General features: G+C 41.6%; 4 protein-coding genes across 8 annotated transcripts; 3 read left to right on the top strand and 1 right to left on the bottom strand.

The window, feature by feature from the left end:
- The first annotated feature begins 2,892 nt into the window (after positions 1 to 2,892).
- LOC114431649 (probable 2-ketogluconate reductase) lies at positions 2,893 to 5,539 on the top strand. Of its 4 annotated transcripts, XM_028399222.1 has the most exons (8): positions 2,893 to 3,115; positions 3,275 to 3,473; positions 3,714 to 3,831; positions 4,033 to 4,411; positions 4,573 to 4,744; positions 4,823 to 5,001; positions 5,069 to 5,165; positions 5,245 to 5,539. In XM_028399222.1, the coding sequence occupies exons 4-8, from the start codon at positions 4,036 to 4,038 to the stop codon at positions 5,396 to 5,398; spliced, it is 978 nt and encodes a 325-aa protein (XP_028255023.1). In that variant the 5' UTR covers positions 2,893 to 3,115; positions 3,275 to 3,473; positions 3,714 to 3,831; positions 4,033 to 4,035; the 3' UTR covers positions 5,399 to 5,539. The 4 variants fall into 4 exon arrangements, with proteins under 4 accessions (XP_028255023.1, XP_028255021.1, XP_028255022.1 ...); XM_028399220.1 differs by lacking the exon at positions 3,714 to 3,831; XM_028399221.1 differs by lacking the exon at positions 3,714 to 3,831 and having other exon boundaries at positions 3,275 to 3,392.
- Positions 5,540 to 5,938: 399 nt separating this feature from the next.
- Positions 5,939 to 7,928, top strand: psmg2 (proteasome (prosome, macropain) assembly chaperone 2). Its single transcript, XM_028399268.1, has 7 exons — positions 5,939 to 6,152; positions 6,313 to 6,484; positions 6,648 to 6,706; positions 6,786 to 6,904; positions 6,990 to 7,169; positions 7,274 to 7,394; positions 7,539 to 7,928. The coding sequence occupies exons 1-7, from the start codon at positions 6,096 to 6,098 to the stop codon at positions 7,617 to 7,619; spliced, it is 789 nt and encodes a 262-aa protein (XP_028255069.1). The 5' UTR covers positions 5,939 to 6,095; the 3' UTR covers positions 7,620 to 7,928.
- A 596-nt stretch (positions 7,929 to 8,524) lies between these two features.
- ptpn2b (protein tyrosine phosphatase non-receptor type 2b) lies at positions 8,525 to 17,074 on the bottom strand. Of its 2 annotated transcripts, XR_003672454.1 has the most exons (11): positions 16,832 to 17,074; positions 16,278 to 16,368; positions 16,054 to 16,154; positions 14,709 to 14,807; positions 13,491 to 13,628; positions 12,833 to 13,042; positions 12,123 to 12,284; positions 11,761 to 11,978; positions 11,492 to 11,587; positions 10,859 to 11,018; positions 8,525 to 9,400 (listed from the first exon to the last, which is right to left on the bottom strand). XR_003672454.1 is itself a non-coding variant. In XM_028433501.1 (10 exons), the coding sequence occupies exons 1-10, from the start codon at positions 16,916 to 16,918 to the stop codon at positions 9,379 to 9,381; spliced, it is 1,224 nt and encodes a 407-aa protein (XP_028289302.1). In that variant the 5' UTR covers positions 16,919 to 17,074; the 3' UTR covers positions 8,525 to 9,378. The 2 variants fall into 2 exon arrangements, 1 of the variants encoding a protein (XP_028289302.1); XM_028433501.1 differs by lacking the exon at positions 10,859 to 11,018.
- A 68-nt stretch (positions 17,075 to 17,142) lies between these two features.
- On the top strand, positions 17,143 to 20,600 carry LOC114453532 (histone-lysine N-methyltransferase SETDB1-B-like). Its single transcript, XM_028433487.1, has 9 exons — positions 17,143 to 17,297; positions 18,019 to 18,193; positions 18,284 to 18,387; positions 18,466 to 18,954; positions 19,047 to 19,196; positions 19,326 to 19,527; positions 19,629 to 19,702; positions 19,894 to 20,084; positions 20,187 to 20,600. The coding sequence occupies exons 1-9, from the start codon at positions 17,276 to 17,278 to the stop codon at positions 20,322 to 20,324; spliced, it is 1,545 nt and encodes a 514-aa protein (XP_028289288.1). The 5' UTR covers positions 17,143 to 17,275; the 3' UTR covers positions 20,325 to 20,600.
- The last annotated feature ends 90 nt before the right edge of the window (positions 20,601 to 20,690 follow it).

Raw genomic sequence — 20,690 nt, forward strand, 5'->3', positions numbered from 1 at the left:
GAGTTTGACCCTGAGGGAGCGTCCCTGAGTACTGTGTGGAGCTCACTCTGAAAACCTCTGACTAATAGGTTTGCATAACATTGATCTGACTGGCAGTCCACTGAAGAGCGGCTCATCTATACACACACACACACACACATACACAGCAGTGAAAGCTGGTGTGCACAGCTCAGCAGCCAAGAGTCTTTGAACTGGACAGCCCCCTTCTAAAATCAGCCAGCCCCATGGCTCTACACGGGCTGCGTAATTAGGTAACAGCGGCTTTACGGGCCAGGCTAAGAAGCTGGGGCTGGATGGAGAAGCCAGTGAGCTGAGGACCAACAGCCTCTTCTGGCTGATTATCTGTTACCTAACTAGGCGGAGCCAACTTTGTGCAGCTCTGAACCCGCTGAGGAGTCTGGAGGCGAGTCCTTCATCCATCCTGAATGAGGATGATGAGACAAAGTCAGAAAAAAATGCACACTGAATTTCACATGTGTGTTTCACAAGTGTCTCCATGAGTTCACTTATAATACAACAATATGCAAAAACCATCAATGACTTGATTTGGAGTTTGACCTATCAGCAGCCACAGCTCAGTGGACAGCAGAGGGGAGCAGGTGATCCTCCAGCGTCAGCTGCATTGAGTTGACCTGTGACTTCACCGCACTGCACGGCACTGTGCGTCATGAGCAGCTGACAAAAGCTCAGGCTGACTGGATTACCCTGCAGGTGAATTTATTCTCAACCAGAACATGCTGAGAGCTGCGTGTTGAGCTTCTTCAGACACATCAGAGCAACACAGGTGTCAGCTGCTCTGAATATACAGTACGTGTGTGTGTGATTTCTGTTGGATTTCTGCAGCACCTGCACGACAGGGGGAAACCCCTCTGAACCTGGGCAAGGACAAGGAGAAAAAAAGCAGAAAAGCAGAATGTAAATAATTCTATAGATGATGCAAACACTATATTTTCAATGCAGATCATATATATTTAATAGCACTTCAAGGGTTGAATTATAAGGGACATAAGTAACCCATAAACCCCTAGCATTCATCACAGGGGCAGGAAACTTATGCAAATTTGTACTTTAACAGAAAATAAAGTAAATGTCTGAAAAAATAAATACAAACTCAATTATATATTTCATGCTATTAAATCATTTTCCAGAGGAAAATCCATAATAAATGCATAAATTACCCAACAGTACATAATGATGATGACCTAAATTAATGCTAAATAATTGTTTTTGCAATACTAATGTATTTTTGTGCAGTATAAATAAGGCTTTTACCTGCAGGTACATTTTAAACAGCTTTTTTGGCACTTTTATAATTAAAATATTTGACTATTTCCTCTACTGAATGGGGCTGCTTTATGTTTAAATTCATGAAATAAAAGACGTGCTTATAACTAATCGATGGTACTGTGATTAACACATTCTAAATCTTTACGCATAGCTTTTTATATTCTTTATTTACAGTCTAATTCTTCAGTTTTTGACTTGTTTTTGTCTTTACCTCTGTAAGAAAACAAAACCAGGACAAAGATAAGGTCCACAGCATAAATCCTACATGAAGTCATCTGCATTGATTTTATTGTTATCTGCTGCAGAGAGTGCACAAAAAGAAACAACTACAGCCTGACTTCATCTTTCTTTGGTGCGGATAAGCTGAGTCAGGATGGGCCTCACATCAGTGATCTATTACAGAGTGTACTCCCTCTGTGAAGCAGTATGATTACTGTGACACCACAGACCAGGTCAACCCTAAAACCTGACTTTATCTCACCAAACCAGGCGTTTAACACAATACACAATTCAGACCAAATGTTTCCTTTGATCACATGCGCCCCGCATGTGATCAAACTCTGATACAACAAGATCCAAAAAGGCTGCGTAATGAGGCAGAGCTGTAATTGCTGTGTCTACCATGTGAGTCAGCACTTTGCTGAAAGGCCACCTGCTGTCAGACGTGGAGGCAGATGGAACTGGAGCTTGGCTGGAGATCCAAACAGAGCTTAATGGATACTTAAATGACTCCTGGCCAGAGGGAGGGGGGGGAGAAAGGTGCAAACTTATGGGAGATCAGGGGAGGTGCATCTTGAATGTGAAGATTTGGAAAGAGGAGAGAAAGCGAAGGACAGAGGAGGAGCAGCAGGAGACACCTTAAGTTCAGGTGTGATTACGTAACGGTGAAAAGCTGCTGATCTGCAGCTTAGCTCGTGTCCTCATTCACACACAAACACATGCAGCCACATCAGAGCTCATTCTTCAGCCTTAAAATCAAGACAGAGCTCTTTGATTTTACTGCAAATCATTGTTAAAATAATGACTGCCTCTAAAAATGTTAGACATGTTAAATCACACAATACACATGTAAAGTTACTTTTACAAATCATGCTTCAAATGATGGATTCCTGCTGCTATTGATCAGACTATAACCTGCACCTGTAACTTCCCTTTAGTGTCACACAGAGGTCTAATGCAATGTGCCTTCATCTTTCAGCAATGTAGGTCTGATCCTGCCACACAGCCACCAGTCAATGTCTTAACTCCACCTAGTGGTCACACGTGCAAAGATAATGTTAAATTCCACCTAAACATAAAAGTCATTCATTCAATATTATGAAAGAATCTTCCTCCTGTTTGACATCTTTCAGCAATAAAATAAAATAAACTGACTTACTTTCTTGTTAATGTTCATTTAAACCCACTCCCCATGAATTATTTCTACAGTATTTTGACTATTATCATTTACAAATCAAGCTGATAATACAAGGATGCCTTTTTTGGTCATATGTTAAAATCAATGAAAGTGAAACATCACAACACGACCTCCACCAGTCTCTTTATGGGCCGTGTTTGTAGTTAATGACCTTTGATCGCTGTCTCACTGCTTAGTTTTGTGCACCAGTCACCACCCCGGCTGCTCCATTCGTAAATTAACTGCAGCCCCTCTAAGGCAGAGGGAGTAGGTGGCCCACAGTGCTGAGCCTTCAGTGTAACCTTCTTCTTCTTATCTGAATGTGAGGTTGGATTTAATTCGTTCTACCTCCATGCTCTTATCAGGAGCTTTTGCTCCACAGCCAGGACACAGCAGGCCAGAGAATAACCTCCACAAATCCCAGCTGTAGAGGTGAGATTATTTTTTGCATTTTCTCTCTGGGCATGCACAAGTTTGTTACAAATAGTTTAACCACAAGTGTTGAGACATATTTACAGAAGTCTGACCTGTGGACTTTTTCAGCCTGAAGGTTTCTTTCTAACATGTGTTCATTTAAACACTTATTGCCAGAATGCCATGTCTCCGCTCTCTCCGGTGTGTGAGGAAACTGTGGAGCCCAGCACAAACATCCCGGCTGCTTAAAGTGGCAAAGCTGCACAGATCTGTGACAAAACCTCACCACGAAAAGGTCTTCTTCAGTTTGCTATTTACAGTGAGGGTCTGTAGAGGGCGCTGTGGTCTGTCTTTAATGAAGACTCACAGGTGTGACGTAAGTAGAAGAATCGTGGTGCAGAGATAAAAAAAATCGATTCATCGGAATTTAAAACCAGACTGGAAACTAAACTTTAATTTAAACCGAAGTTAAATGAAGCACACAATAATAAAATAATACATAATTATAAATCAAAATTAATCAAAATATTTTGATCAATAATAATAATAATAGTGGTTTTTCATTGCGCTGAAAGCAAAATAATAATAGTATTTTTTTTTTTTTTTTTAAAAAAAGCTCTTATTTTGAAATCCAAACTTCCCGAGTTGTTCTTCCGGCGGCTTCCTGCTTTAAGACTACGAAGAAAGCTTCAGTGTCGGATCCGTAGGTCCTCCGTGGACGTTCAGCGTCCATCGTACGTTCAATAAAGTTTTTGTTTCTGTTTGACAGACAGCTGTGGTGGGTGTTCACACTCTGCGCACGCTCAGTTGCGTGTGCACGCGCTTCACTCTGCACCACAGAGAGCAGGTTCACGAGCTGTCAGACTGAAACTCCACTGTGAGACTGTGACAGGAAGCTGTAGATGAGTGTTTAATGTGTAACTTTCTCCCATCAGGTGATGGCAGACAACAAACCGTGGGCTCTGATCTCAGAGGTGGGCGAGCAGGGTTACCTCGAAGAGGTCGCTGACATCATCAAGCGACACTTCAACATTATCTGCCTCAAAGACTTTCTGCAGAACCCACAGTTTCACGGCCCGAAGGTCCAGGCTCTGCTCGTCTGGAACTGCTGCCCGGAGGCCGAGCCCTCGCTGCTCGGTTCTCTTCCATCGCTGAAGGTGGTCGCCAACGGAGGGGTGGGCATCGACCACCTGGACGTGCCGTACATCAACAGGCTTGGGGTGAAGGTGACCAACACGCCTGGTGTGGTGAGCAACGCCACCGCTGACATGGCCATGGCTCTGCTGCTGGCGTCAGCAAGGAAGGTTGTTGAGGGTGAGGTCAAAGGTTAAACCAAGTCCAGCATTAGTGCAAATTTTCACATGAAATATAGATTTTCTCCAAGTCACAAGAAGCCAGCTGCCAACATGGCGACGGCCGGAGCCTCAGACTCTGGACTTCATCTTCAGCTTCTGTGTTGGTCTCTCTCTCTCTAGGTCACCAGATAGCCATCAATCCCAAGACCACCCACATACCTCAATGCCTGATGGGAGCTGAAGTCACGGGGTCGACCCTGGGGATCATTGGAATGGGACATATTGGATACAAAGTCGCTCAAAGAAGCAAAGGGTTTGACATGAAGATCCTGTATCACAACAGAAGCAGAAGGTGAAAGCAGTGGCGGCAGTAGATCGTCGGGGAGTTTAAAGGCAGTCTGCTGACGCCGGTGTCTGTGTTGTTGTTCAGGAGTGTTGAAGATGAGCAGGCCGTCGGGGCGACATACTCTGAGAACATGGACGACCTGCTGAGAGAGTCTGACTTCGTCATGCTGGTGGTCAACTTGACTCCTGAGACCACAGGTCTGATCAGCCACAGAGAGCTGTCACTCATGAAACCCACAGCGACACTGGTCAACGTCAGCAGAGGTAGGAGTTAATGTGGATCTACTTCTGAGGCAGAGTCAGATTTTCTTGCTCTAATGTCATGTTTCAGGTCGAGTCGTGGACCAGGACGCTCTAGTAACAGCTCTGCAGTCTGGAACAATTCGGGCCGCAGCCTTAGATGTGACTCACCCCGAACCTCTACCCAGGTATCAGCTCTCAGAAAACACTTTTATATCCATGAAACAGTAAAACTGACTCCTCCACTCACTCCCTCATTGTGTGCAGGGATCATGCTCTCCTCAGCCTTCCTAATGTTCTCATCACACCACACGTGGGCACCAACACTTACACCACAACAAGGAAGATGGTGCAAAGGATGGTAGAAAACGCTGTGGCTGCAGTGAAAGGCCTTCCTGTCCCTGATGAAGTCAAGCTATAAAATTATTATTTTTTTTAATAAAAATAAAATAATTTTAATTGCACATTGATTTGTAGATGTTGTAATCCTGTGCACCTGCATTGTTAACCTGTTAATAATTGTTTTTGTATTTTGTTTTCAATAAATGTTGAAACCATGAAATGTTTTGATTAGTCTACTTTAACATAAAGTTAAGTTCATAACACTTTGATATGCTGCTACTACAACCTAATTTCCCCACTGGGATTAATAAAGTAAATATCTATCTATCTATCTATCTATCTATCTATCTATCTATCTATCTATCTATCATACGGTATGCAAGTTGAAGATCTCTACCACGCTGAAAGTCTTTGCGGAGTTGCTATTTGACCGTCAATATGCCTGATTAAAATTCATATTCTAGCACAATATTTTAAATATATACGCTTTATCAGCAACATGCCGGTATATAATTACAATAACCTTACACAAAAATGTGACCGTCCGTATTAAGTTTTATTTACGTTTCATTCAGGCATCTTCTGGCCGTACTAAAATCGTATTAATCGTCACCAATCGACGTAAGTTAAGCCGAGAAGAAGGTCCCCCACCACACAGGCATGAAAATAGAAGTGAAAGCTGTCCGGGGAGTATAATTCTAACTAATATAAGGACATTAAAATATTTTTTTCTGAATAGCTGTTCGGTTTCGTGTCTCTGCTAGCTAAACGGCGCCATGTTTATCTCTTCACAAACCTCACCGCCCTCCTTCAAAGATTATACCCTCGTCATGGTGAGTGACAGATGACTGTGCTACAAAGTGTGTAGCGATGAATCTGTGCTAATAGTTTTATTTAAGAACCAAAATAGTGAAAAAGTGTCAAAAGTTCCCGTACTAGGAACAGAAAATGGCGTTAAGATGTTTGTACAGATGTTGTTCATCCTCTGTGCAGCCAGCTGTGGCAGTCGGGAATGTGGGTCAGCTGGCCGTGGACCTCATTGTCTCCACTCTCAACATGAGCAGAGTGGGGTTTTTACACACAGACTGTCTCATTCCGATGGCTGGAAACAACCCATACGCCACCTGTAAGGAAGACGCCGAGGAGCTGCACACTGCTGGAGAAGGTACCTTAAAGTCTGAGTTGATGTACAGCCAAGAACTACAGCTTGTATTTTGATAAAGTTAACACGAAATATTTGGAGTGACCTTGTTAGTTAAAGCAAGTCGGTCACTGTTTTTTTAAATATGTAATCCCCCATGCATCTGCTACCTCTGTGTCATTCACAGTTTACACAACAGCAGAGCTGAAGCTGGCAGTTCTTCAGATCAGAGCACCTATCCTCCAGGTAAAACCACAGCTCTGCAGGATCAGTGTGAGCTTGTTTTTCTGACGTGCTGTTTCACGTGAGTTTGTTTTAACTGTAGACAAAGTCCAAAAAGTTCCGCCAGCTTCTCGTGTCTTGGATCAAAACCAGCGGATTCTCCAGGACTGTTGTTCTTTCAAGCAGCCACGCCTACCAGAGGGATGACCAGCAGCTGCAGGGGTAAACATGCGCTCAACATGCTTTGCTTCTGCTATTATTTCTACTAATAATTATATATACCTGTGTGTGTGTGTGTGTCTAACAGCACTCCTTTACGGTACCTGATCACACCGTCCCTGCTTAAAGTGAGCGCAGACGCTCTGAAGGAGCTTGGCTGGAAGGAAATGGAGCGAGTGCCGGCCTACCCTGGACTAACGGACACCAACACAGAACCACGACTCTGCATTCCTGGAGGAGGGATCGCCAAAGGACTGTACACAGACAGGTAGAGACAAAGAGAGAGAGACTAAGATTCTGGATATGCTCTTAAATGTAGCTTCAGTACACCGAACAAACATCTGAGTCATGTAATGTTGTGATCATGTTTAGCTGTGCTGAGGACCTTCCCTTGGCTGTGCTGCTGCTCTTCTGTTCAGAGGGTGACAACATCCCTGACGCCTTTGCTCTGGTCAACCATCTCAACGACTGGCTCCACATGCTGGACAGTCATGTAAGTGACAAAACAGTCTCTCAACACTGCATTGAATTCACTTATCTGCTTTCTTATGAATGTTAAGACTCAACAGAGGTGCCATCAAGCGGAGGTCAAGGCTCCAGTTGTGAATACATCTGTGCTTTGTCTGACTTGTTTCAGAGCCCTGAACCCAACAAGTGGAAGATCCCAAGTTCTTGGAATCTCCTGTTTGGAAGCGGTATCCCTCCTGCACTGTACTGATTAATGCGTATAAATAATTTAGATTTTTGCTATTTTCAGCCTATATGAGCTTGTGTAGAAGAAAATCAAATCTCGTATAATACACAAATGTTTACTCTGAGAATACCCAGTAATGATATTGAACTATAGTACAATGTTTCACCATCAGGCTGTATAACATAGTTATACTGAGGGCAAAACTTTCTACACATTACTTATTTTTTTTATATCGCTCTTCTCATGCCCCAGAAATGACCCAAAGATGCAATGCTGTTGCCTCATATTGTGACTTCTATGTTTTTTTTTCCCAATAAAAAATTCTTACAAGGATTTTCTGTTAAGGACTCTGCTCTGGATGTAACTGCCTCCTCCTCCGCCCATGTAACAGAAAGTGTTTGGCCAGGTGCCATCTTTTGTTCCTGGCAGTCCCACCTCTCTGTAACTTGATTCCTCTCTACAATGTCCACACACACAGCGGTAACGACGGGACACCGATCTTATTCAGTTACAGAGCTGTTTGGCCAAGTGTGTGGTTTTTTCATTCTGTCTGGGTGGTTTCTGTGTACACACCGATTGTGGGAAAGGAATGTCCTGCCCTGCATTTTAAGGGAAAAAATTTAAAGGAGACTACCGACTTTGATATTAAATTAATTTAAACATGAATTTAAATTTGGGAAAAATGTCTACGGCAGAGAAAAGAGAAAAAACAAGTTAGTCTGTGTTAGCAACAGCTAATTGTTTGAACTCCCAGCGATTGTGTTGCTAGGCTATTAACAAGTTCATCACTGGCCGCACCAAACAACAAGACTTAACTAGCAAAGCAAACAAAATCTACCCACCTGCACTATTCTTTGTTTGTAATGGAGAAGCTGATAAAGCAAGTTTGTGCTCTAGTAAGCAGAGAAGAGCACAGATGGGATTGTATGTAAACTAGATAATACCAGTTTTATTTGTAGATTACACTCTAAGGAAAAGAAACTTAAGACAAATTCATTTCCAAAAATGGAGAACAAGTCATAAAATCAGTTTTTCACTGTGTTCAGATCTGTAACATATGCTTTCATCTTTTTTAACAAGCAAAAATATGTCTTTGTTTACACTTTTTTTTTAAAGAACACTATGTACATCATGGAAATATTACATGCCACTGAATTTCTCACATGTGAGGAGGCAGTGCTTATCATTTAGCCAACCTCACGTCACCTGAAATACTTCAAGTAATCGCTTATAAAAATAGATTTTTTTTCATCTTTGAAAAAAAAAAAATGTTTTCCAAAAATACACATATGAACAGCAATACAAATTGGCAATGCATAGCCCCAATTCTGAGTCTTAATGTCATGACTGCAATGAAACAAAAAGAAATGCTCTGATTTGGGTAGCAGCACTGATGTGACATTGTGTAAGGTGTGGCCTGGGTGGGTCGGAGGGGGGCTTAAAGCGCTGGTGTGTTCATCTTCAAAGAATGTGAAAGTGTCTGCTGTAAACGGTTCAGAGAGTAGAAACGAGAAAGCTGTGAGATGGAGGTGGAGAGTCGGAGGTGGTGCCTAGTCAATGGGAGGAAGAATAGGGAAGCAACTGAATAATGCTGCTTGGTCAGGACCAAAAATCAAAAAAGAAGAAGAGGAGAGGAGAGCTGACTCTTGAGGTGGAGGTGAGGAAGCATAGTTTGGAGTTGAGGAAGAAAGACGCAGATGGAGTTTGGGGAGAGAGCTGAAGTTCCCTGCCGATGTTGGCTCTGCTGCCAGAGCTGTAGTTGTGTGGTCGCAGGTGGAGGTTGTTAGCAGTCACTGGTTTTCGCCCTGTTACAAGACATAATTGGAAAAAAAGTAAAAAACATAGTTGTGTTTTAGCTAGCAGAAGCTGTGGACTCAGTTTGATCGTATTGCTGTAGTGTCAATGCAGCAGAAGCAGCCATCATGTTTAAAATGCAACATTTCACACTGTTCGGATGATGTTAGCTGTGAAGTTACTTAGTTATTGCAAAGCATGAGAGCACAACATTAGATTAGTTGACATCTGATGAAAATATAATGACGTAGAAAGCTTTAGATGATCTCTGCAAAAACTAAACTAGCCTCATCCTCTATGAGCACTACACTACATACATTATCAAACTCCATATTGTTTTTTATATGATAGTAAAGTAAATATTTTGGAACCATTTAAGACATAATAAAATGTCCGATTGCTGAAATCACTATTCAATACATTATACATACATTACAGAAGTCTTTACCACAGATTGTGGTAAAGATAATAAAGTTGTGTGTGAAATAGCTTCTTGAACTACATCTCTTGTCACAACATACCAACACCAACATGGCCGTCATCTCCGCACAGATTGTAGAATGACAGAAAACGCAACAGGTGAAAACAAAATGTCTCTTTATAGTAAGAGTTGATTGGTGGCATAAATGCTTTTGGGATGATGATGGCACACAATATTTGTTGTCTTTCTAATGATGTATATTCACAGACATGACAGTTTTACAGCAAATTGCAATGATGTTCAGGAAGCTACCATTGTGCATATTTTTTTTTCCTAAAGTAAGGTCAACTGGGAGGGACAGGACTTCCCTTTCCCACAGACCAAAACTGTTAAGTGACAGAATAATCTGTCACGTGGACATGATTGTTGGCAGCCACCCTAAATAAAATATCGAGTGCTATCAGTCACAACAAAAGGCAGCTTAAAGATGTGGTCCACAATTTAATCTGCAAAATCCCTTTCATATGTGCCAATAAAAACCTCCTGAAGAAAAGGCCGGAATAAAACGGATGCAGATTAAAACCCACAAAGCACTGAGGAACACATGCTTAAACTGACCACTCTGCAAGTTAGGAGCACCAATAAAACAAAAAAAAAAAAAAACACAACAACATGCAACAATCACTTGGTGCCACAGTGCCAACCACCACTTAAACTCGCAGGTGAAATACTGAAGTAATCCTCTAACAAAAGGACAACATGTAATTCACTTCACTTTCACTTTCTTTATGAACCTTGCATTTAAAATAGAAACTCCTACTACTGCCACTAAACTTAAATATTTAATGCACAGTACAAATAAGCACAGTGCTTTACTCCATAGACCTGAAATTAAAAAACTACCAGTACACACACACACACCAAACACACAACATGCCAAAGAGCAGCCTAAACAAACGCAACTCCAAACCACAGGAGCCAAGCAAATCACAAAAAGAAGAGACAACAGAAACAAAATCCACACATACACATACACACACACTCACACCTCCGTGTACATGAGTGGGCGTTTTTTAAAAGCTGTGGGTAAGATTCCTCCTCTAAATGTGCTCTTCGGGGTTGACGTCGCCGTCTCGGAGGGGGGTAAAGATACAGTGCCCCCCACCGGACAGGCCCGCTCCTGTCATGTGCAGCAAATGCAGCCCAAACTGTCCAGAAGAACAGCAGAGTAAGAGCTTGTCAGAAGAAATGGCCGCCTTACTGGAACAACACTGACATGTCACACAACACAAAGGGAAGCTTCTCAGAAACGTCTCATTGAGCCGCTTTTGGAAGTGCACTGTCATCACAAATAAGTGCTTCATCAGGTCTGTTTGCCTTTACTAGAACATGAGGCAAGTGTCAGCAAGCTAGGTTGGTGAATGCCACAGGATGAATAGACAGAAAAAATAATGAAATGGCAAGAAAGTGAAGCCAAACACTGGCTTAATTTAACTTCTGCTATCAGAGGCTTGAGTCATATGCTAGAAAAGCATGTCAGAATTAAAAGTGACTCAGACTTTTACTTCTTTAAAGGAGATGTAGAGCAAAAATTGTGCCGTCTGACTGTAGTAAAACAGATATCCTCAATAATTTGTGCGTAAAACGTAAAGGAGTGGTTTTGACCATAAGATACAATCACCTTTTTCGCTTCTTCTCCGAGTCGTTAGTCCTGGACTTGCTTTGGGGTGTCTTGGGTGTGCCTGATTTGGAGATGCTGTCTTCTCTGCGTCGCTTACTGTGTAAAAATTAAGAAAATTAGTAAATACCATCACTAAGCAAGTTAAGATTTTATATCATAGACTGATACTTTTCTGTGACACATGCTGTTTTTTTTTTACATATTGGGGTAATACAAATCATTCCTCAACAGATTGTGATCAATGTGCATGTTGTGTTCATTAGACTCACTGTACAGACTGTGTTGTGCTGCCATCCTGCTCCTGTTCTTTGCAGGGAGACTGTGTGGGTGATTTGCCGTCCTGCCTGTAGTCTCTTCCCTCCTCCAGCTGACCTCCACGCTGGCAGCCGTTGTATCGCTCTGTCGGACACCTGGCCTGAGGCTGATTCGAAGGGGGGGACTCCAATGACGGCTCCTGGTCTTCCTTAGATAATTCTCGCCATCGGTTCTATATGAGCAGTGAACAGGACGAGAGTAGTTGTAGTTTAGTGACAATACTCTTTTTCAGTAACAACTTCAACTGTAAAAGCAAGTTTTGCATGTAGGCAAAGAGACATGCAATCACAATGGAAACAGAGTCTAGCGCTCTCACCTGCACAGACAAATCTCCCATGATGAACTTGGCTCCTTCTAGGACAGCCAAGTAGGAGAAGCGCAGCTGGTCAGGAGTCTGGATTAGACCCATGCGGTACTTTCTCATGTTCAACAAAATGCTTTTGATGTCCACTGATGTCGGGTCTTTCCTTTTGTCCATCTAGAAAACATAGTTATATAACTTAAGTCATCAACCAGGAGGAATTCCCTTATCTCTTTGTATCTACTGATACTTTTAAATTATGATGAGAAATGTAGGTTTTAGATCCATGATGGTAGCCCTTAGTTCTTATTTCAACATAGATGGTCGTTTCTGTACAACCAATAAAACCTTTCATATAACAATAACATCAGTGTATGGTACCCTGTTGTGCAACACCGAGACTGTGGCAGCCAGCCATCTGCTGTTATTCAAGGCCAGACAGTAGGCCGACAGGAAAAATGAGCTTTTTGACATTTTCCCCAAAGATGTTTTATCTCTCATGTATTTTCCTCTTTTGAAAATGTAAAAACTCCACTGACATACTTTTTACAACAAAAAAACGTCCCTCACAGGAACCTGTATCTGCTACAATAAATGTAAATAACAACAAGATGCAGTAGAGTTGTATGAGTTTGAGTATGATGGGGTTTTACCTCATTTAGTATCATAGATGAAAATCATTCAATCTGAGTCCATAGAGAAAAAAAAAAAGAGGCAGGACTTACCAGAACCAGACAGGTGTCAACTAATGAAAACGTCCCTGAGCGTCCAATTCCAGCGCTGCAGTGCACCACAGCCGGTCCCTGATCCACCCCCAAAGCTCCCGATTCCCGCACCTTGAAGAGGAAGTTCAGGAAGGATGCAGGAGAGTCTGGCACACCGAAGTCAGGCCATGTGGTGTAATGAAAATGGTAGATGTCTCTCTTCTCCCCTGTCTGTGGAAGAGGACACACCCACACCTCATTAGCAGTTGTAAAAACGTGTTTACTTGCAGGGCAACTGTCAGATTTGGAACAGTCTATTTTTGTCTTCAGCAAACATGACAGCAAAGACAGTTTCATTTTTGTTTCATTCAATAATCCAGCTTCTGGAAACATCTGAAAAATCAGAAAATGGAGGCATGTACAAACTTGTTTTTCATTCTTGTTTTTTGTGTTAAAATATTAGGAGTATACTGTTTATTTTAAATAGTTGAGTTGGCCTGTTAAATCAACTGTCTGTAAATCCATCCAAAACACAAACCCATAAATGAACACAATTATTTACAGATCTACATAACTCTGGAGAACATTTGTCCTCATGCTCTCAGTGCAACACCTAATTACTTTGCTTTACCACCTTTTACTGGGAATTCCCCATGCGCTAAGTAATAATGTGGCTTACTTGAATATTCTGCAGCTCCAGCACTCTGGTGGTGTAGTAAGATTTAGCGTCTTCTGACAACAACGTGACCAAGAAACGTGTGTCTCTGAAGGCCATCTCCCTATCCTCGGCTGTGGGCCAGTACTGGGCACACTTCTCCTGTCAGAGGTAAAGTCAAAAGGAGAAAAAAGGGAAGGTTACTCCCAAGAAATGAATAATCAGAAAATGAAATATACTATAGTAACGTAACAACTACTGCAGTTGTTATTAATTCTATAATATCAAAAGTCCTGCTCAATAGAAAACCTGTTATGCACAAGGAGTGTGCTAAAGGTGCAATCATTCTGACAACAACCTCCTGAGGATAACAAGTATTGTTTGCACTGCGGCCAAATATTGTTTCAAATTAGATATGTCTACAACCAACAGACCATGTTTTCTTGGTAAACTGATGATACATGAACTGCCAGGACAAGGTTATTATGAAACACTGATTCTGTGTGAAGAGAGGGGTGTGTTTATTCTGCACATGCGAATCTCTGGAATTCAAAAGGGCTGGAAGATTGGGCTAGAACCCAGCTCCTCTCTTACATCTGCGAGCACACTGTCAAAACACTGAATTCCAGCGACCCTGCTGACAGCGGAGTGAGAGTGCCTGCATATGAAGATAATCAAATTTGTAAACATGTCTTTTTCTCCCTAAAGTCCAGCCATCATTCAATGGTTCAGCAGTGTAAATCTAAGAATGCTGTTTTGGTATGTAGCTTCTAAAAAGACAAATTAAAGCCAGCCCAGGGAGGATTAGGTGTCAACCAATAAAGTTACAACAACATCCTTCAATTGCTTCCAACTATGGATTTCCTCAAAAAATGCAGTGGTTATAAACGAGGAGTTAATCACTGCATTGCAAGCTCAACACGCGGTCTGTAGTAGGCTGATTTTGTCCATGCAGACTGTAAACTAATGACATGGTCAGCTCCTGTCTGCTCCACTCTTCACCACACACAGACTTTGAAGAACTATTTTAAAGTGTGCAGATATTCAGCTAAAAGTTTGGATATTATTTTATATCAGCAGACTGCAGACAACAAAGTGTGTGTGTAGCGGTGGATAAAGTGGTCCGTGTATGACTAATCTTACTGTGATCTATTTGGTATTTATGCATATTTCTGTGTGGGTGTGTATGCACCAGACAAAGAAAAAACAGACAATATACTGTCTGTGTTACTGTATGCTTACCGAGCCTTTCTCTATAACCCTGTTGAGCATGATGACTGCTTTGGTCTTCTGCTCCCAGATCATGAGCCAGAAGTGGCCACAGGTGTTTCTGAGAGGGCCCTGTGAAAAAAAACACACAAACACTGTGTGATCCTTCTGCTGTGAAACAGTGTCAGTAAGTGTGTTTATCATTGTGATACACATGCAGCAGGATAAGTGTTTGGTTTAAAGGTCAGTGCTAAAGGTTATAATGTGGTTGAGATTATTGCACTCTCACAAAGCTGATTCTTCAAATGTCTTAAATTGTATGGCACAGTCAGATCTGTAAAATCCTGCGTGGGACAGAGGTACTGTCAAAAACATGCACTAATATAATACAAAGTAAGGTGGAGTAAATCAAGGAAAATCTGACAATAAAATAAATGTGTTAATTTTAGGCAGCCTCTGATCATATGACATTATAGCAAACCGCAGATGAAAACATTCGAGCTGTGACTCATCTCAAAAGTATTGTAACACAAACACTGAAAAAACGATCAAACTTGCTCTAATACAAATCCAGTACATGCTACTCAGCACGGAGCAACATTTCACAACAGGCCAACATTTTTGCTAGATTAAAAAAAACTAATCTTGCCGTCTCAATATTCGCTGTACAAAAATTGACATCTAAGTCTAAACAGAAGTCGCTTCATAATGAGTCACATCATTTGGAAGTTATTGGCCCAGTTTACTACACAAATCTTTCATTTTCCCGAAAACAAGGGTGAAGACGCTACTATGAAGGGCTTCTGTTGGAGAATGAAAAACTTCACAACACCTCCGCAAACCACCGATACCCTATCACCATGACATTTGTGACTTAAATTCCCTCATCTTAATAACAGGATGAATGTCTTTAAATATACATAAGAGAGAGTTGTTTTCAACACAGCTGCATCCTGTGACTCAAGGCACTGTCGTTTCAATTTATCTTCAATATTGTAAAAATCATGCAAACCAACATTATTTAAAAGACGACCTAAGAAGACCTAAGACCTGATTTCTCTGTCTGCATCATAAGCTGAATGAAAACATGTCCAAACAAGGTCGTTCTGAGAGGAAATCCTGCCTGTTAGAGGATAGTTTCATGACCTCTGAGACATTTTAATAAGGGTTGTTTTCCACTAAGTTAAAGCTTATTTCTATACTACAACATTGATTTAAGCTCATAAATAGAGAACTAGAACAGACTGTGTTGTCTTTCAACTTAAATAATTTCAAAGCTTTTAAGTTTGGGTTTCACTTCAAAGGTATATAAAGCTTAAGCTTAACACTGTACCTACATGTATAACCATTACCACTAGAATAAAAATCTCTGACTTGCCTGAGTCAGAATGTAACTTCTTTGGGCTTCCTCCATCACTACCAGACTTGCATTGATGTAATCATTCTCTGTGTTCTCCAGCTTCACTCGACTGTGATCAACTGCAAGCAACACCACAGGGCAATATTTGAGGAAGGGTTGTTAATTGACAGATGAATAGTGAAGAGGTTTTAGAGAAACACCACTGTGTAAACAGTTTAGACTTTGTGCACATGTTTACCCACATGGACTGACATCTCTGTATCTGTTTCGATTACGATTCTCTGGATACTTTGCCACTTTGTAGGAGCACTCGTGGGACTGATTCCTGATTTCCTGTACACAACAGAAAGGTGTTTAAACAAAATCACCCAATCCAAAACAATGATGTCACATTTGAGTCAAGCTCAGGAGGAGTTAAGTTCCACTACTATGTGTGCACTGAAGAGAGAAGAAAGCAGTCCAATAAGAGTAAACAGTCCACATGACATTTCACATGGTACCACAATGAGATCATAATGCTACGTTTTAGCAATTGCTATTTGATGCAGTTAATCACATAGCCCTACAAGCTTATGGCTTAGCGCAAGACTGCAGTAAAAATTTACGTTATGATTTATAAGAATAGCAGACTGTGTTAGGACAAACAAATAGAAATGTAACTACACACAAAAAGAAAATGGCAAACAGTATCGTCGTAACGTTATAACTTTGAGCTAACCAAACTGTTAGCTTGCTAACTTAAATGCGCGCTTAGGAGCTGCTGTTAGCTTTATGCTAGATATGCTAACTGACTTACCGAGTACAGTTTTTGCCACCGGCCCTCTGAATCTATGTCTTCAAACTCCTGGTCCATTTCCACTGTGGCAGTGGCGGTCTGTTCCATACAACGCTGGGTCAGATAAGTATCTTGACTATCCTACCTCATTACTTTATTCGGGATAGATAAGCTCCTCAGTCAAAGAATTAATACTTCCCTACGCAACCTAGCTCTCGCCGAATGTTTGTCCGTTATTGCTCTGCTGCAGTTGTCATTCGAGGAGGAAACGTGTGCGCATGTGCCAACAGGGGTCCTTCGGAAGCTGTCAAACCACAAACACTACAAAGATTTTCACGAACGAAGGAGATGTGCAACTGCACCCTCGCCCTTACACGCACCATACAAACACGCCGGCGCAGACCAAACGTGAAGACGTCTGAATTACGCTGACACACCGGAAGATGGATAAATAGCAACACAATAATGGCTGTCTCAAGAAGCTCAGGTGGGAATGTAAAACTCTGACGAACTACGTTATCACTGTATAGTTTGATATGTTTACATACATTCAGTTTGTTGTGTCTTTCGTCATTATGGCTGTTTCACGTAGTCTAAAAAGTGTCATTTTTTTCTGCACATTTATCAATAAAATGGGGCTAACTAAAGCTAACCTGAGCTAAAGTCGTAGCGTTGGTGTCGCAGACGATAGAACACGGGCTAGGATTTTGAATTTGATGGATTCAAGCACCCGTCTAAGTTTACACACTTCTACTTTTAAGTCAGATGCATTATTTAAAGCCAAAATAATAAAATGATAGAACAAAGCAGATGTTTCATGTCGACAGGTAAACACTTAAGAGCTTTTTACTACACAGTATCTGCTTCCTGTGTTGTGATGTCACACATTTTATATGATAAAGGTAAAAAGCTGAGGCAGAAGGAAGCTTTAGGCTAACAGAGTTAATGCTGAGCAACATTTATGCATTGTTTCAGTATAGAGGGGTGAATTCAACTTGTTATTTAACAACATTAGAAAACATATTGGTAAATAAAATCAGGATTTTTATTGTGGAGGGTTGTCTAGCCTGAAAAGTACACAGGCGCATTTCAGATTTAGATGTGAATATAGTTGTTTATTTATTTAATCTAATGTTTGAAACAATGGTCTTATAATGAGATTATGTGTGAAATAAGTGTTTTAGTAAACAGGTGATTGTGTGTTGCAGAGATTATGGAGGGGGATGAGATGGAGATGACCAAAGAGGAGCTCCAGAGGTGGATTAGAGAACAGGTAGCAGGGAAGAGGGTGATCTCCCCAGATCTCCTACAGAAATGTAAGGTGCTCCAGTCACTGCTTGGCAAGAGGGAGAAGTTGTCTGGCAGGATCCTTAAGCTATCCGAGTGAGTAACCCCTCTCTACCATCATTAAAAACAAACATTCACATTTAATCCTTGCTGCATCCATGCTCTGTTTCTTATTGATATATAAAGGTCTGTGGCTGCATGTGAGGATATTGTGAAAAAGCAGTACGCTTTGCTGGGATGGGAATACAAAGACACAGATTCTGATGATGGTGAAAAAGCCACAAGTCCAGGTAAGATACCGACTCTAGTTTACAAATGAGTTGTATTAGTACAAGCACCACTGTAACCTATACTGTCTTCCTCTTTAGGGTGTACACCACTATGCCCAAATGAGTCTGAGACTCACAGCCCTTCAGCTTCTAATAGTCCTTTGCTACCAAACCCAAAAGTTGATAAAAAGAAGATCCCAGAGCAAGGCACTCTGAAAAAAACTGTAAAGAAAGAACTTGTGGTGGTCTTAAGAAGACTCTCTCCATCTCAGATCCGTGCCAAGACTCTGTGTCACAGCAGTGATGACAAACTCCTTGGTGATTCCGATTCTGACATGCAGTGGGAGCCTGAAGATGGGACAGGCGATTCGGTTGATTTTGAAACGAACTCTAAACCAGGACCAAACAAGAGGAGGAAAAAAGATTACAGGAATGAACTCACCCCAAAGTCTGTCAGAGCGAAAGCGGGTCCGAAGACATCGACAAACACAGCCACTACATCGACATCAACAGCAAATAGAAATCCTGATGCCGACGCTAACACAGGCACAGCCATGAAAACATCCACACAGCCTGCAGGCCCTACAGGTAATGGCTGCCAGCAAAACCCACAGCACTGGGATAGAAAGATTTGTTTTTATTGACCTGAACATTCTGTTTTCATTTCACCTATGGAACAGGACAGACAGGAGAATGTAAAGCACCTCAGTCCTCTGCTAGGGAAACACCTGTGGTGCCACAAGAAGAGATCACTGTGGACATGAAGGTCATAGCCAGACGCAAAGCCATGATCTGGCAAGAAGGGACGGTTTTAGAAAAAATAACAAAAGGTAAGTTTTAAAACAGCCAGACTTGTTGTATTTGCTGTGCAGAATATGTGAAGCCCCTCAGACAGATGTTCACCATGATAATTTGCAAACAGAGCCTTGCCTTCAGTATGTTGTTTTCTCTCTTTGCAGAAGATGGTAGGGTCAAATACAAGGTCTGTTTTGAGATAAAGGGGAAGAGCCTGGTGTCCAGTCACCATATTGCCTTTCAGCGCCTGCCAAAGGCAAGTATGCTGTTTGTAGGTGCGCGTGTGGTGGTCAAGCTCCATCCTGACCACGCCCACTTCACACCTGGAATCCTGGCAGAGATACCCAGCAGGAAGAACCGCATGAGGTCTGTGTGCTTTTCTCATAATGCATTAATAATGATAAATTATGCCCACGAGACATGTGTGTGGCAGTTGAATAAAAATGTGTTTTCTTTTCGTTCTGCAGGTTCCTGGTTATGTGTGACAATGAAATACCAATCTATGTTGGATTGCCATTTTTTCACCAAGTGTGCCAACCATGTAAGTTTTTATTTCAGACGTGGGTCCACCTGTTTAAGGAGATTTATGATGTCCAGTTTGTGTGGGTACAGCTCTAAAATGACCATAATTTTTTTTCCTAATAATTCCCGAAATGAAATTAGACCTCCCCATTTGTATACGTGTGTCATCTACTTTTCTCACTGACAGTACTTCTTTTTTTTCTGTGACAGTGGCGAACCCATTGGACGATATTCCAGTTAAAAGTCAGAAGCAGTTCATGGCCGAGTACTTGGAAGTCTGGCCTTACCCGCCCCAGACCCTGTACAAAGTTGAGCAGTGCGTTAATGTATTATACAATGGAAAGCAGCAGAAGTGTGAGGTGCTGGAGGTGGACTGCAGCTTGATACGTGTTGTTTTTCAGGTCAGTAACGCCTTGGCACTAGATCCTCCGTTTCTTTTTGTCTTGATGTATTTGTTCAGGATGTGCGGCTTTGTGTGACGGTTTGTGTGTTGTGATGTTTAGAGCGACAAACACGAGGAGGTGCTCTACCGAGGGTCCTGGCGCTTGGAGCACATGATTAAAATAAGAAAGGAACTGCTGCAGAAAAGGGAAGAACAGGAGAGGAGGAAGATGAAAACTGTCGATGGTAAATTTAATTAAGCTGGAAGAAAAAAAAATCTGCCTTTTTCTTTGTGTCTTTCTGCGTACTTTGGGATACAAGGTGATGAGGGAACTGCATACGGTACAGTGTTCGAACTGATACCTCACAGATGCCTAAAAGCAGCCTGCTGGATTTAACACGCTGGAAGCATTTATAGCTGCTGGCAGTGGACGTGCCTTTTCAACTGTACTCTAAAGCCTGGTGTTGCTGCTGGCATGGGTTGGTGTGGTTAGCTTCATGGTCTGGTTCTCTGGGTTTTATAAAAACACATTTTTATAATGACATAAACATGTATTTGTCTGTTAAATGGTTATATTCTTGAATAAAGTTGAAAAATTGTTTTTTATTGTGGCTTATTTCTTCCT

The sequence above is a fragment of the Parambassis ranga genome, chromosome 2, assembly GCF_900634625.1.
Source record: "Parambassis ranga chromosome 2, fParRan2.1, whole genome shotgun sequence".
Classification (NCBI taxonomy): Eukaryota; Metazoa; Chordata; class Actinopteri; family Ambassidae; genus Parambassis; species Parambassis ranga.

Bases quoted from the DNA above. Each gene is read 5' to 3' on its own strand.
- LOC114431649 (XM_028399220.1), top strand. From the start codon at position 3,276: ATGCCATGTCTCCGCTCTCTCCGGTGTGTGAGGAAACTGTGGAGCCCA. The intron at 3,474-4,032 runs GTAAGTAGAAGA...TTCTCCCATCAG, and splicing joins TGAAGACTCACAGGTGTGAC to GTGATGGCAGACAACAAACC. The intron at 4,745-4,822 runs GTGAAAGCAGTG...GTTGTTGTTCAG, and splicing joins TATCACAACAGAAGCAGAAG to GAGTGTTGAAGATGAGCAGG.
- psmg2 (XM_028399268.1), top strand. From the start codon at position 6,096: ATGTTTATCTCTTCACAAACCTCACCGCCCTCCTTCAAAGATTATACC. The intron at 6,905-6,989 runs GTAAACATGCGC...TGTGTCTAACAG, and splicing joins GATGACCAGCAGCTGCAGGG to CACTCCTTTACGGTACCTGA. The intron at 7,170-7,273 runs GTAGAGACAAAG...GATCATGTTTAG, and splicing joins AAAGGACTGTACACAGACAG to CTGTGCTGAGGACCTTCCCT.
- ptpn2b (XM_028433501.1), bottom strand. From the start codon at position 16,918: ATGGAACAGACCGCCACTGCCACAGTGGAAATGGACCAGGAGTTTGAA. The intron at 16,155-16,277 runs GTGGGTAAACAT...TGTTGCTTGCAG, and splicing joins ATACAGAGATGTCAGTCCAT to TTGATCACAGTCGAGTGAAG. The intron at 11,588-11,760 runs GTGAGTCTAATG...ATTTTTACACAG, and splicing joins AGCACAACACAGTCTGTACA to TAAGCGACGCAGAGAAGACA.
- LOC114453532 (XM_028433487.1), top strand. From the start codon at position 17,276: ATGGCTGTCTCAAGAAGCTCAG. The intron at 18,388-18,465 runs GTAAGATACCGA...CTTCCTCTTTAG, and splicing joins TGAAAAAGCCACAAGTCCAG to GGTGTACACCACTATGCCCA. The intron at 19,528-19,628 runs GTCTGTGTGCTT...TTCGTTCTGCAG, and splicing joins AGCAGGAAGAACCGCATGAG to GTTCCTGGTTATGTGTGACA.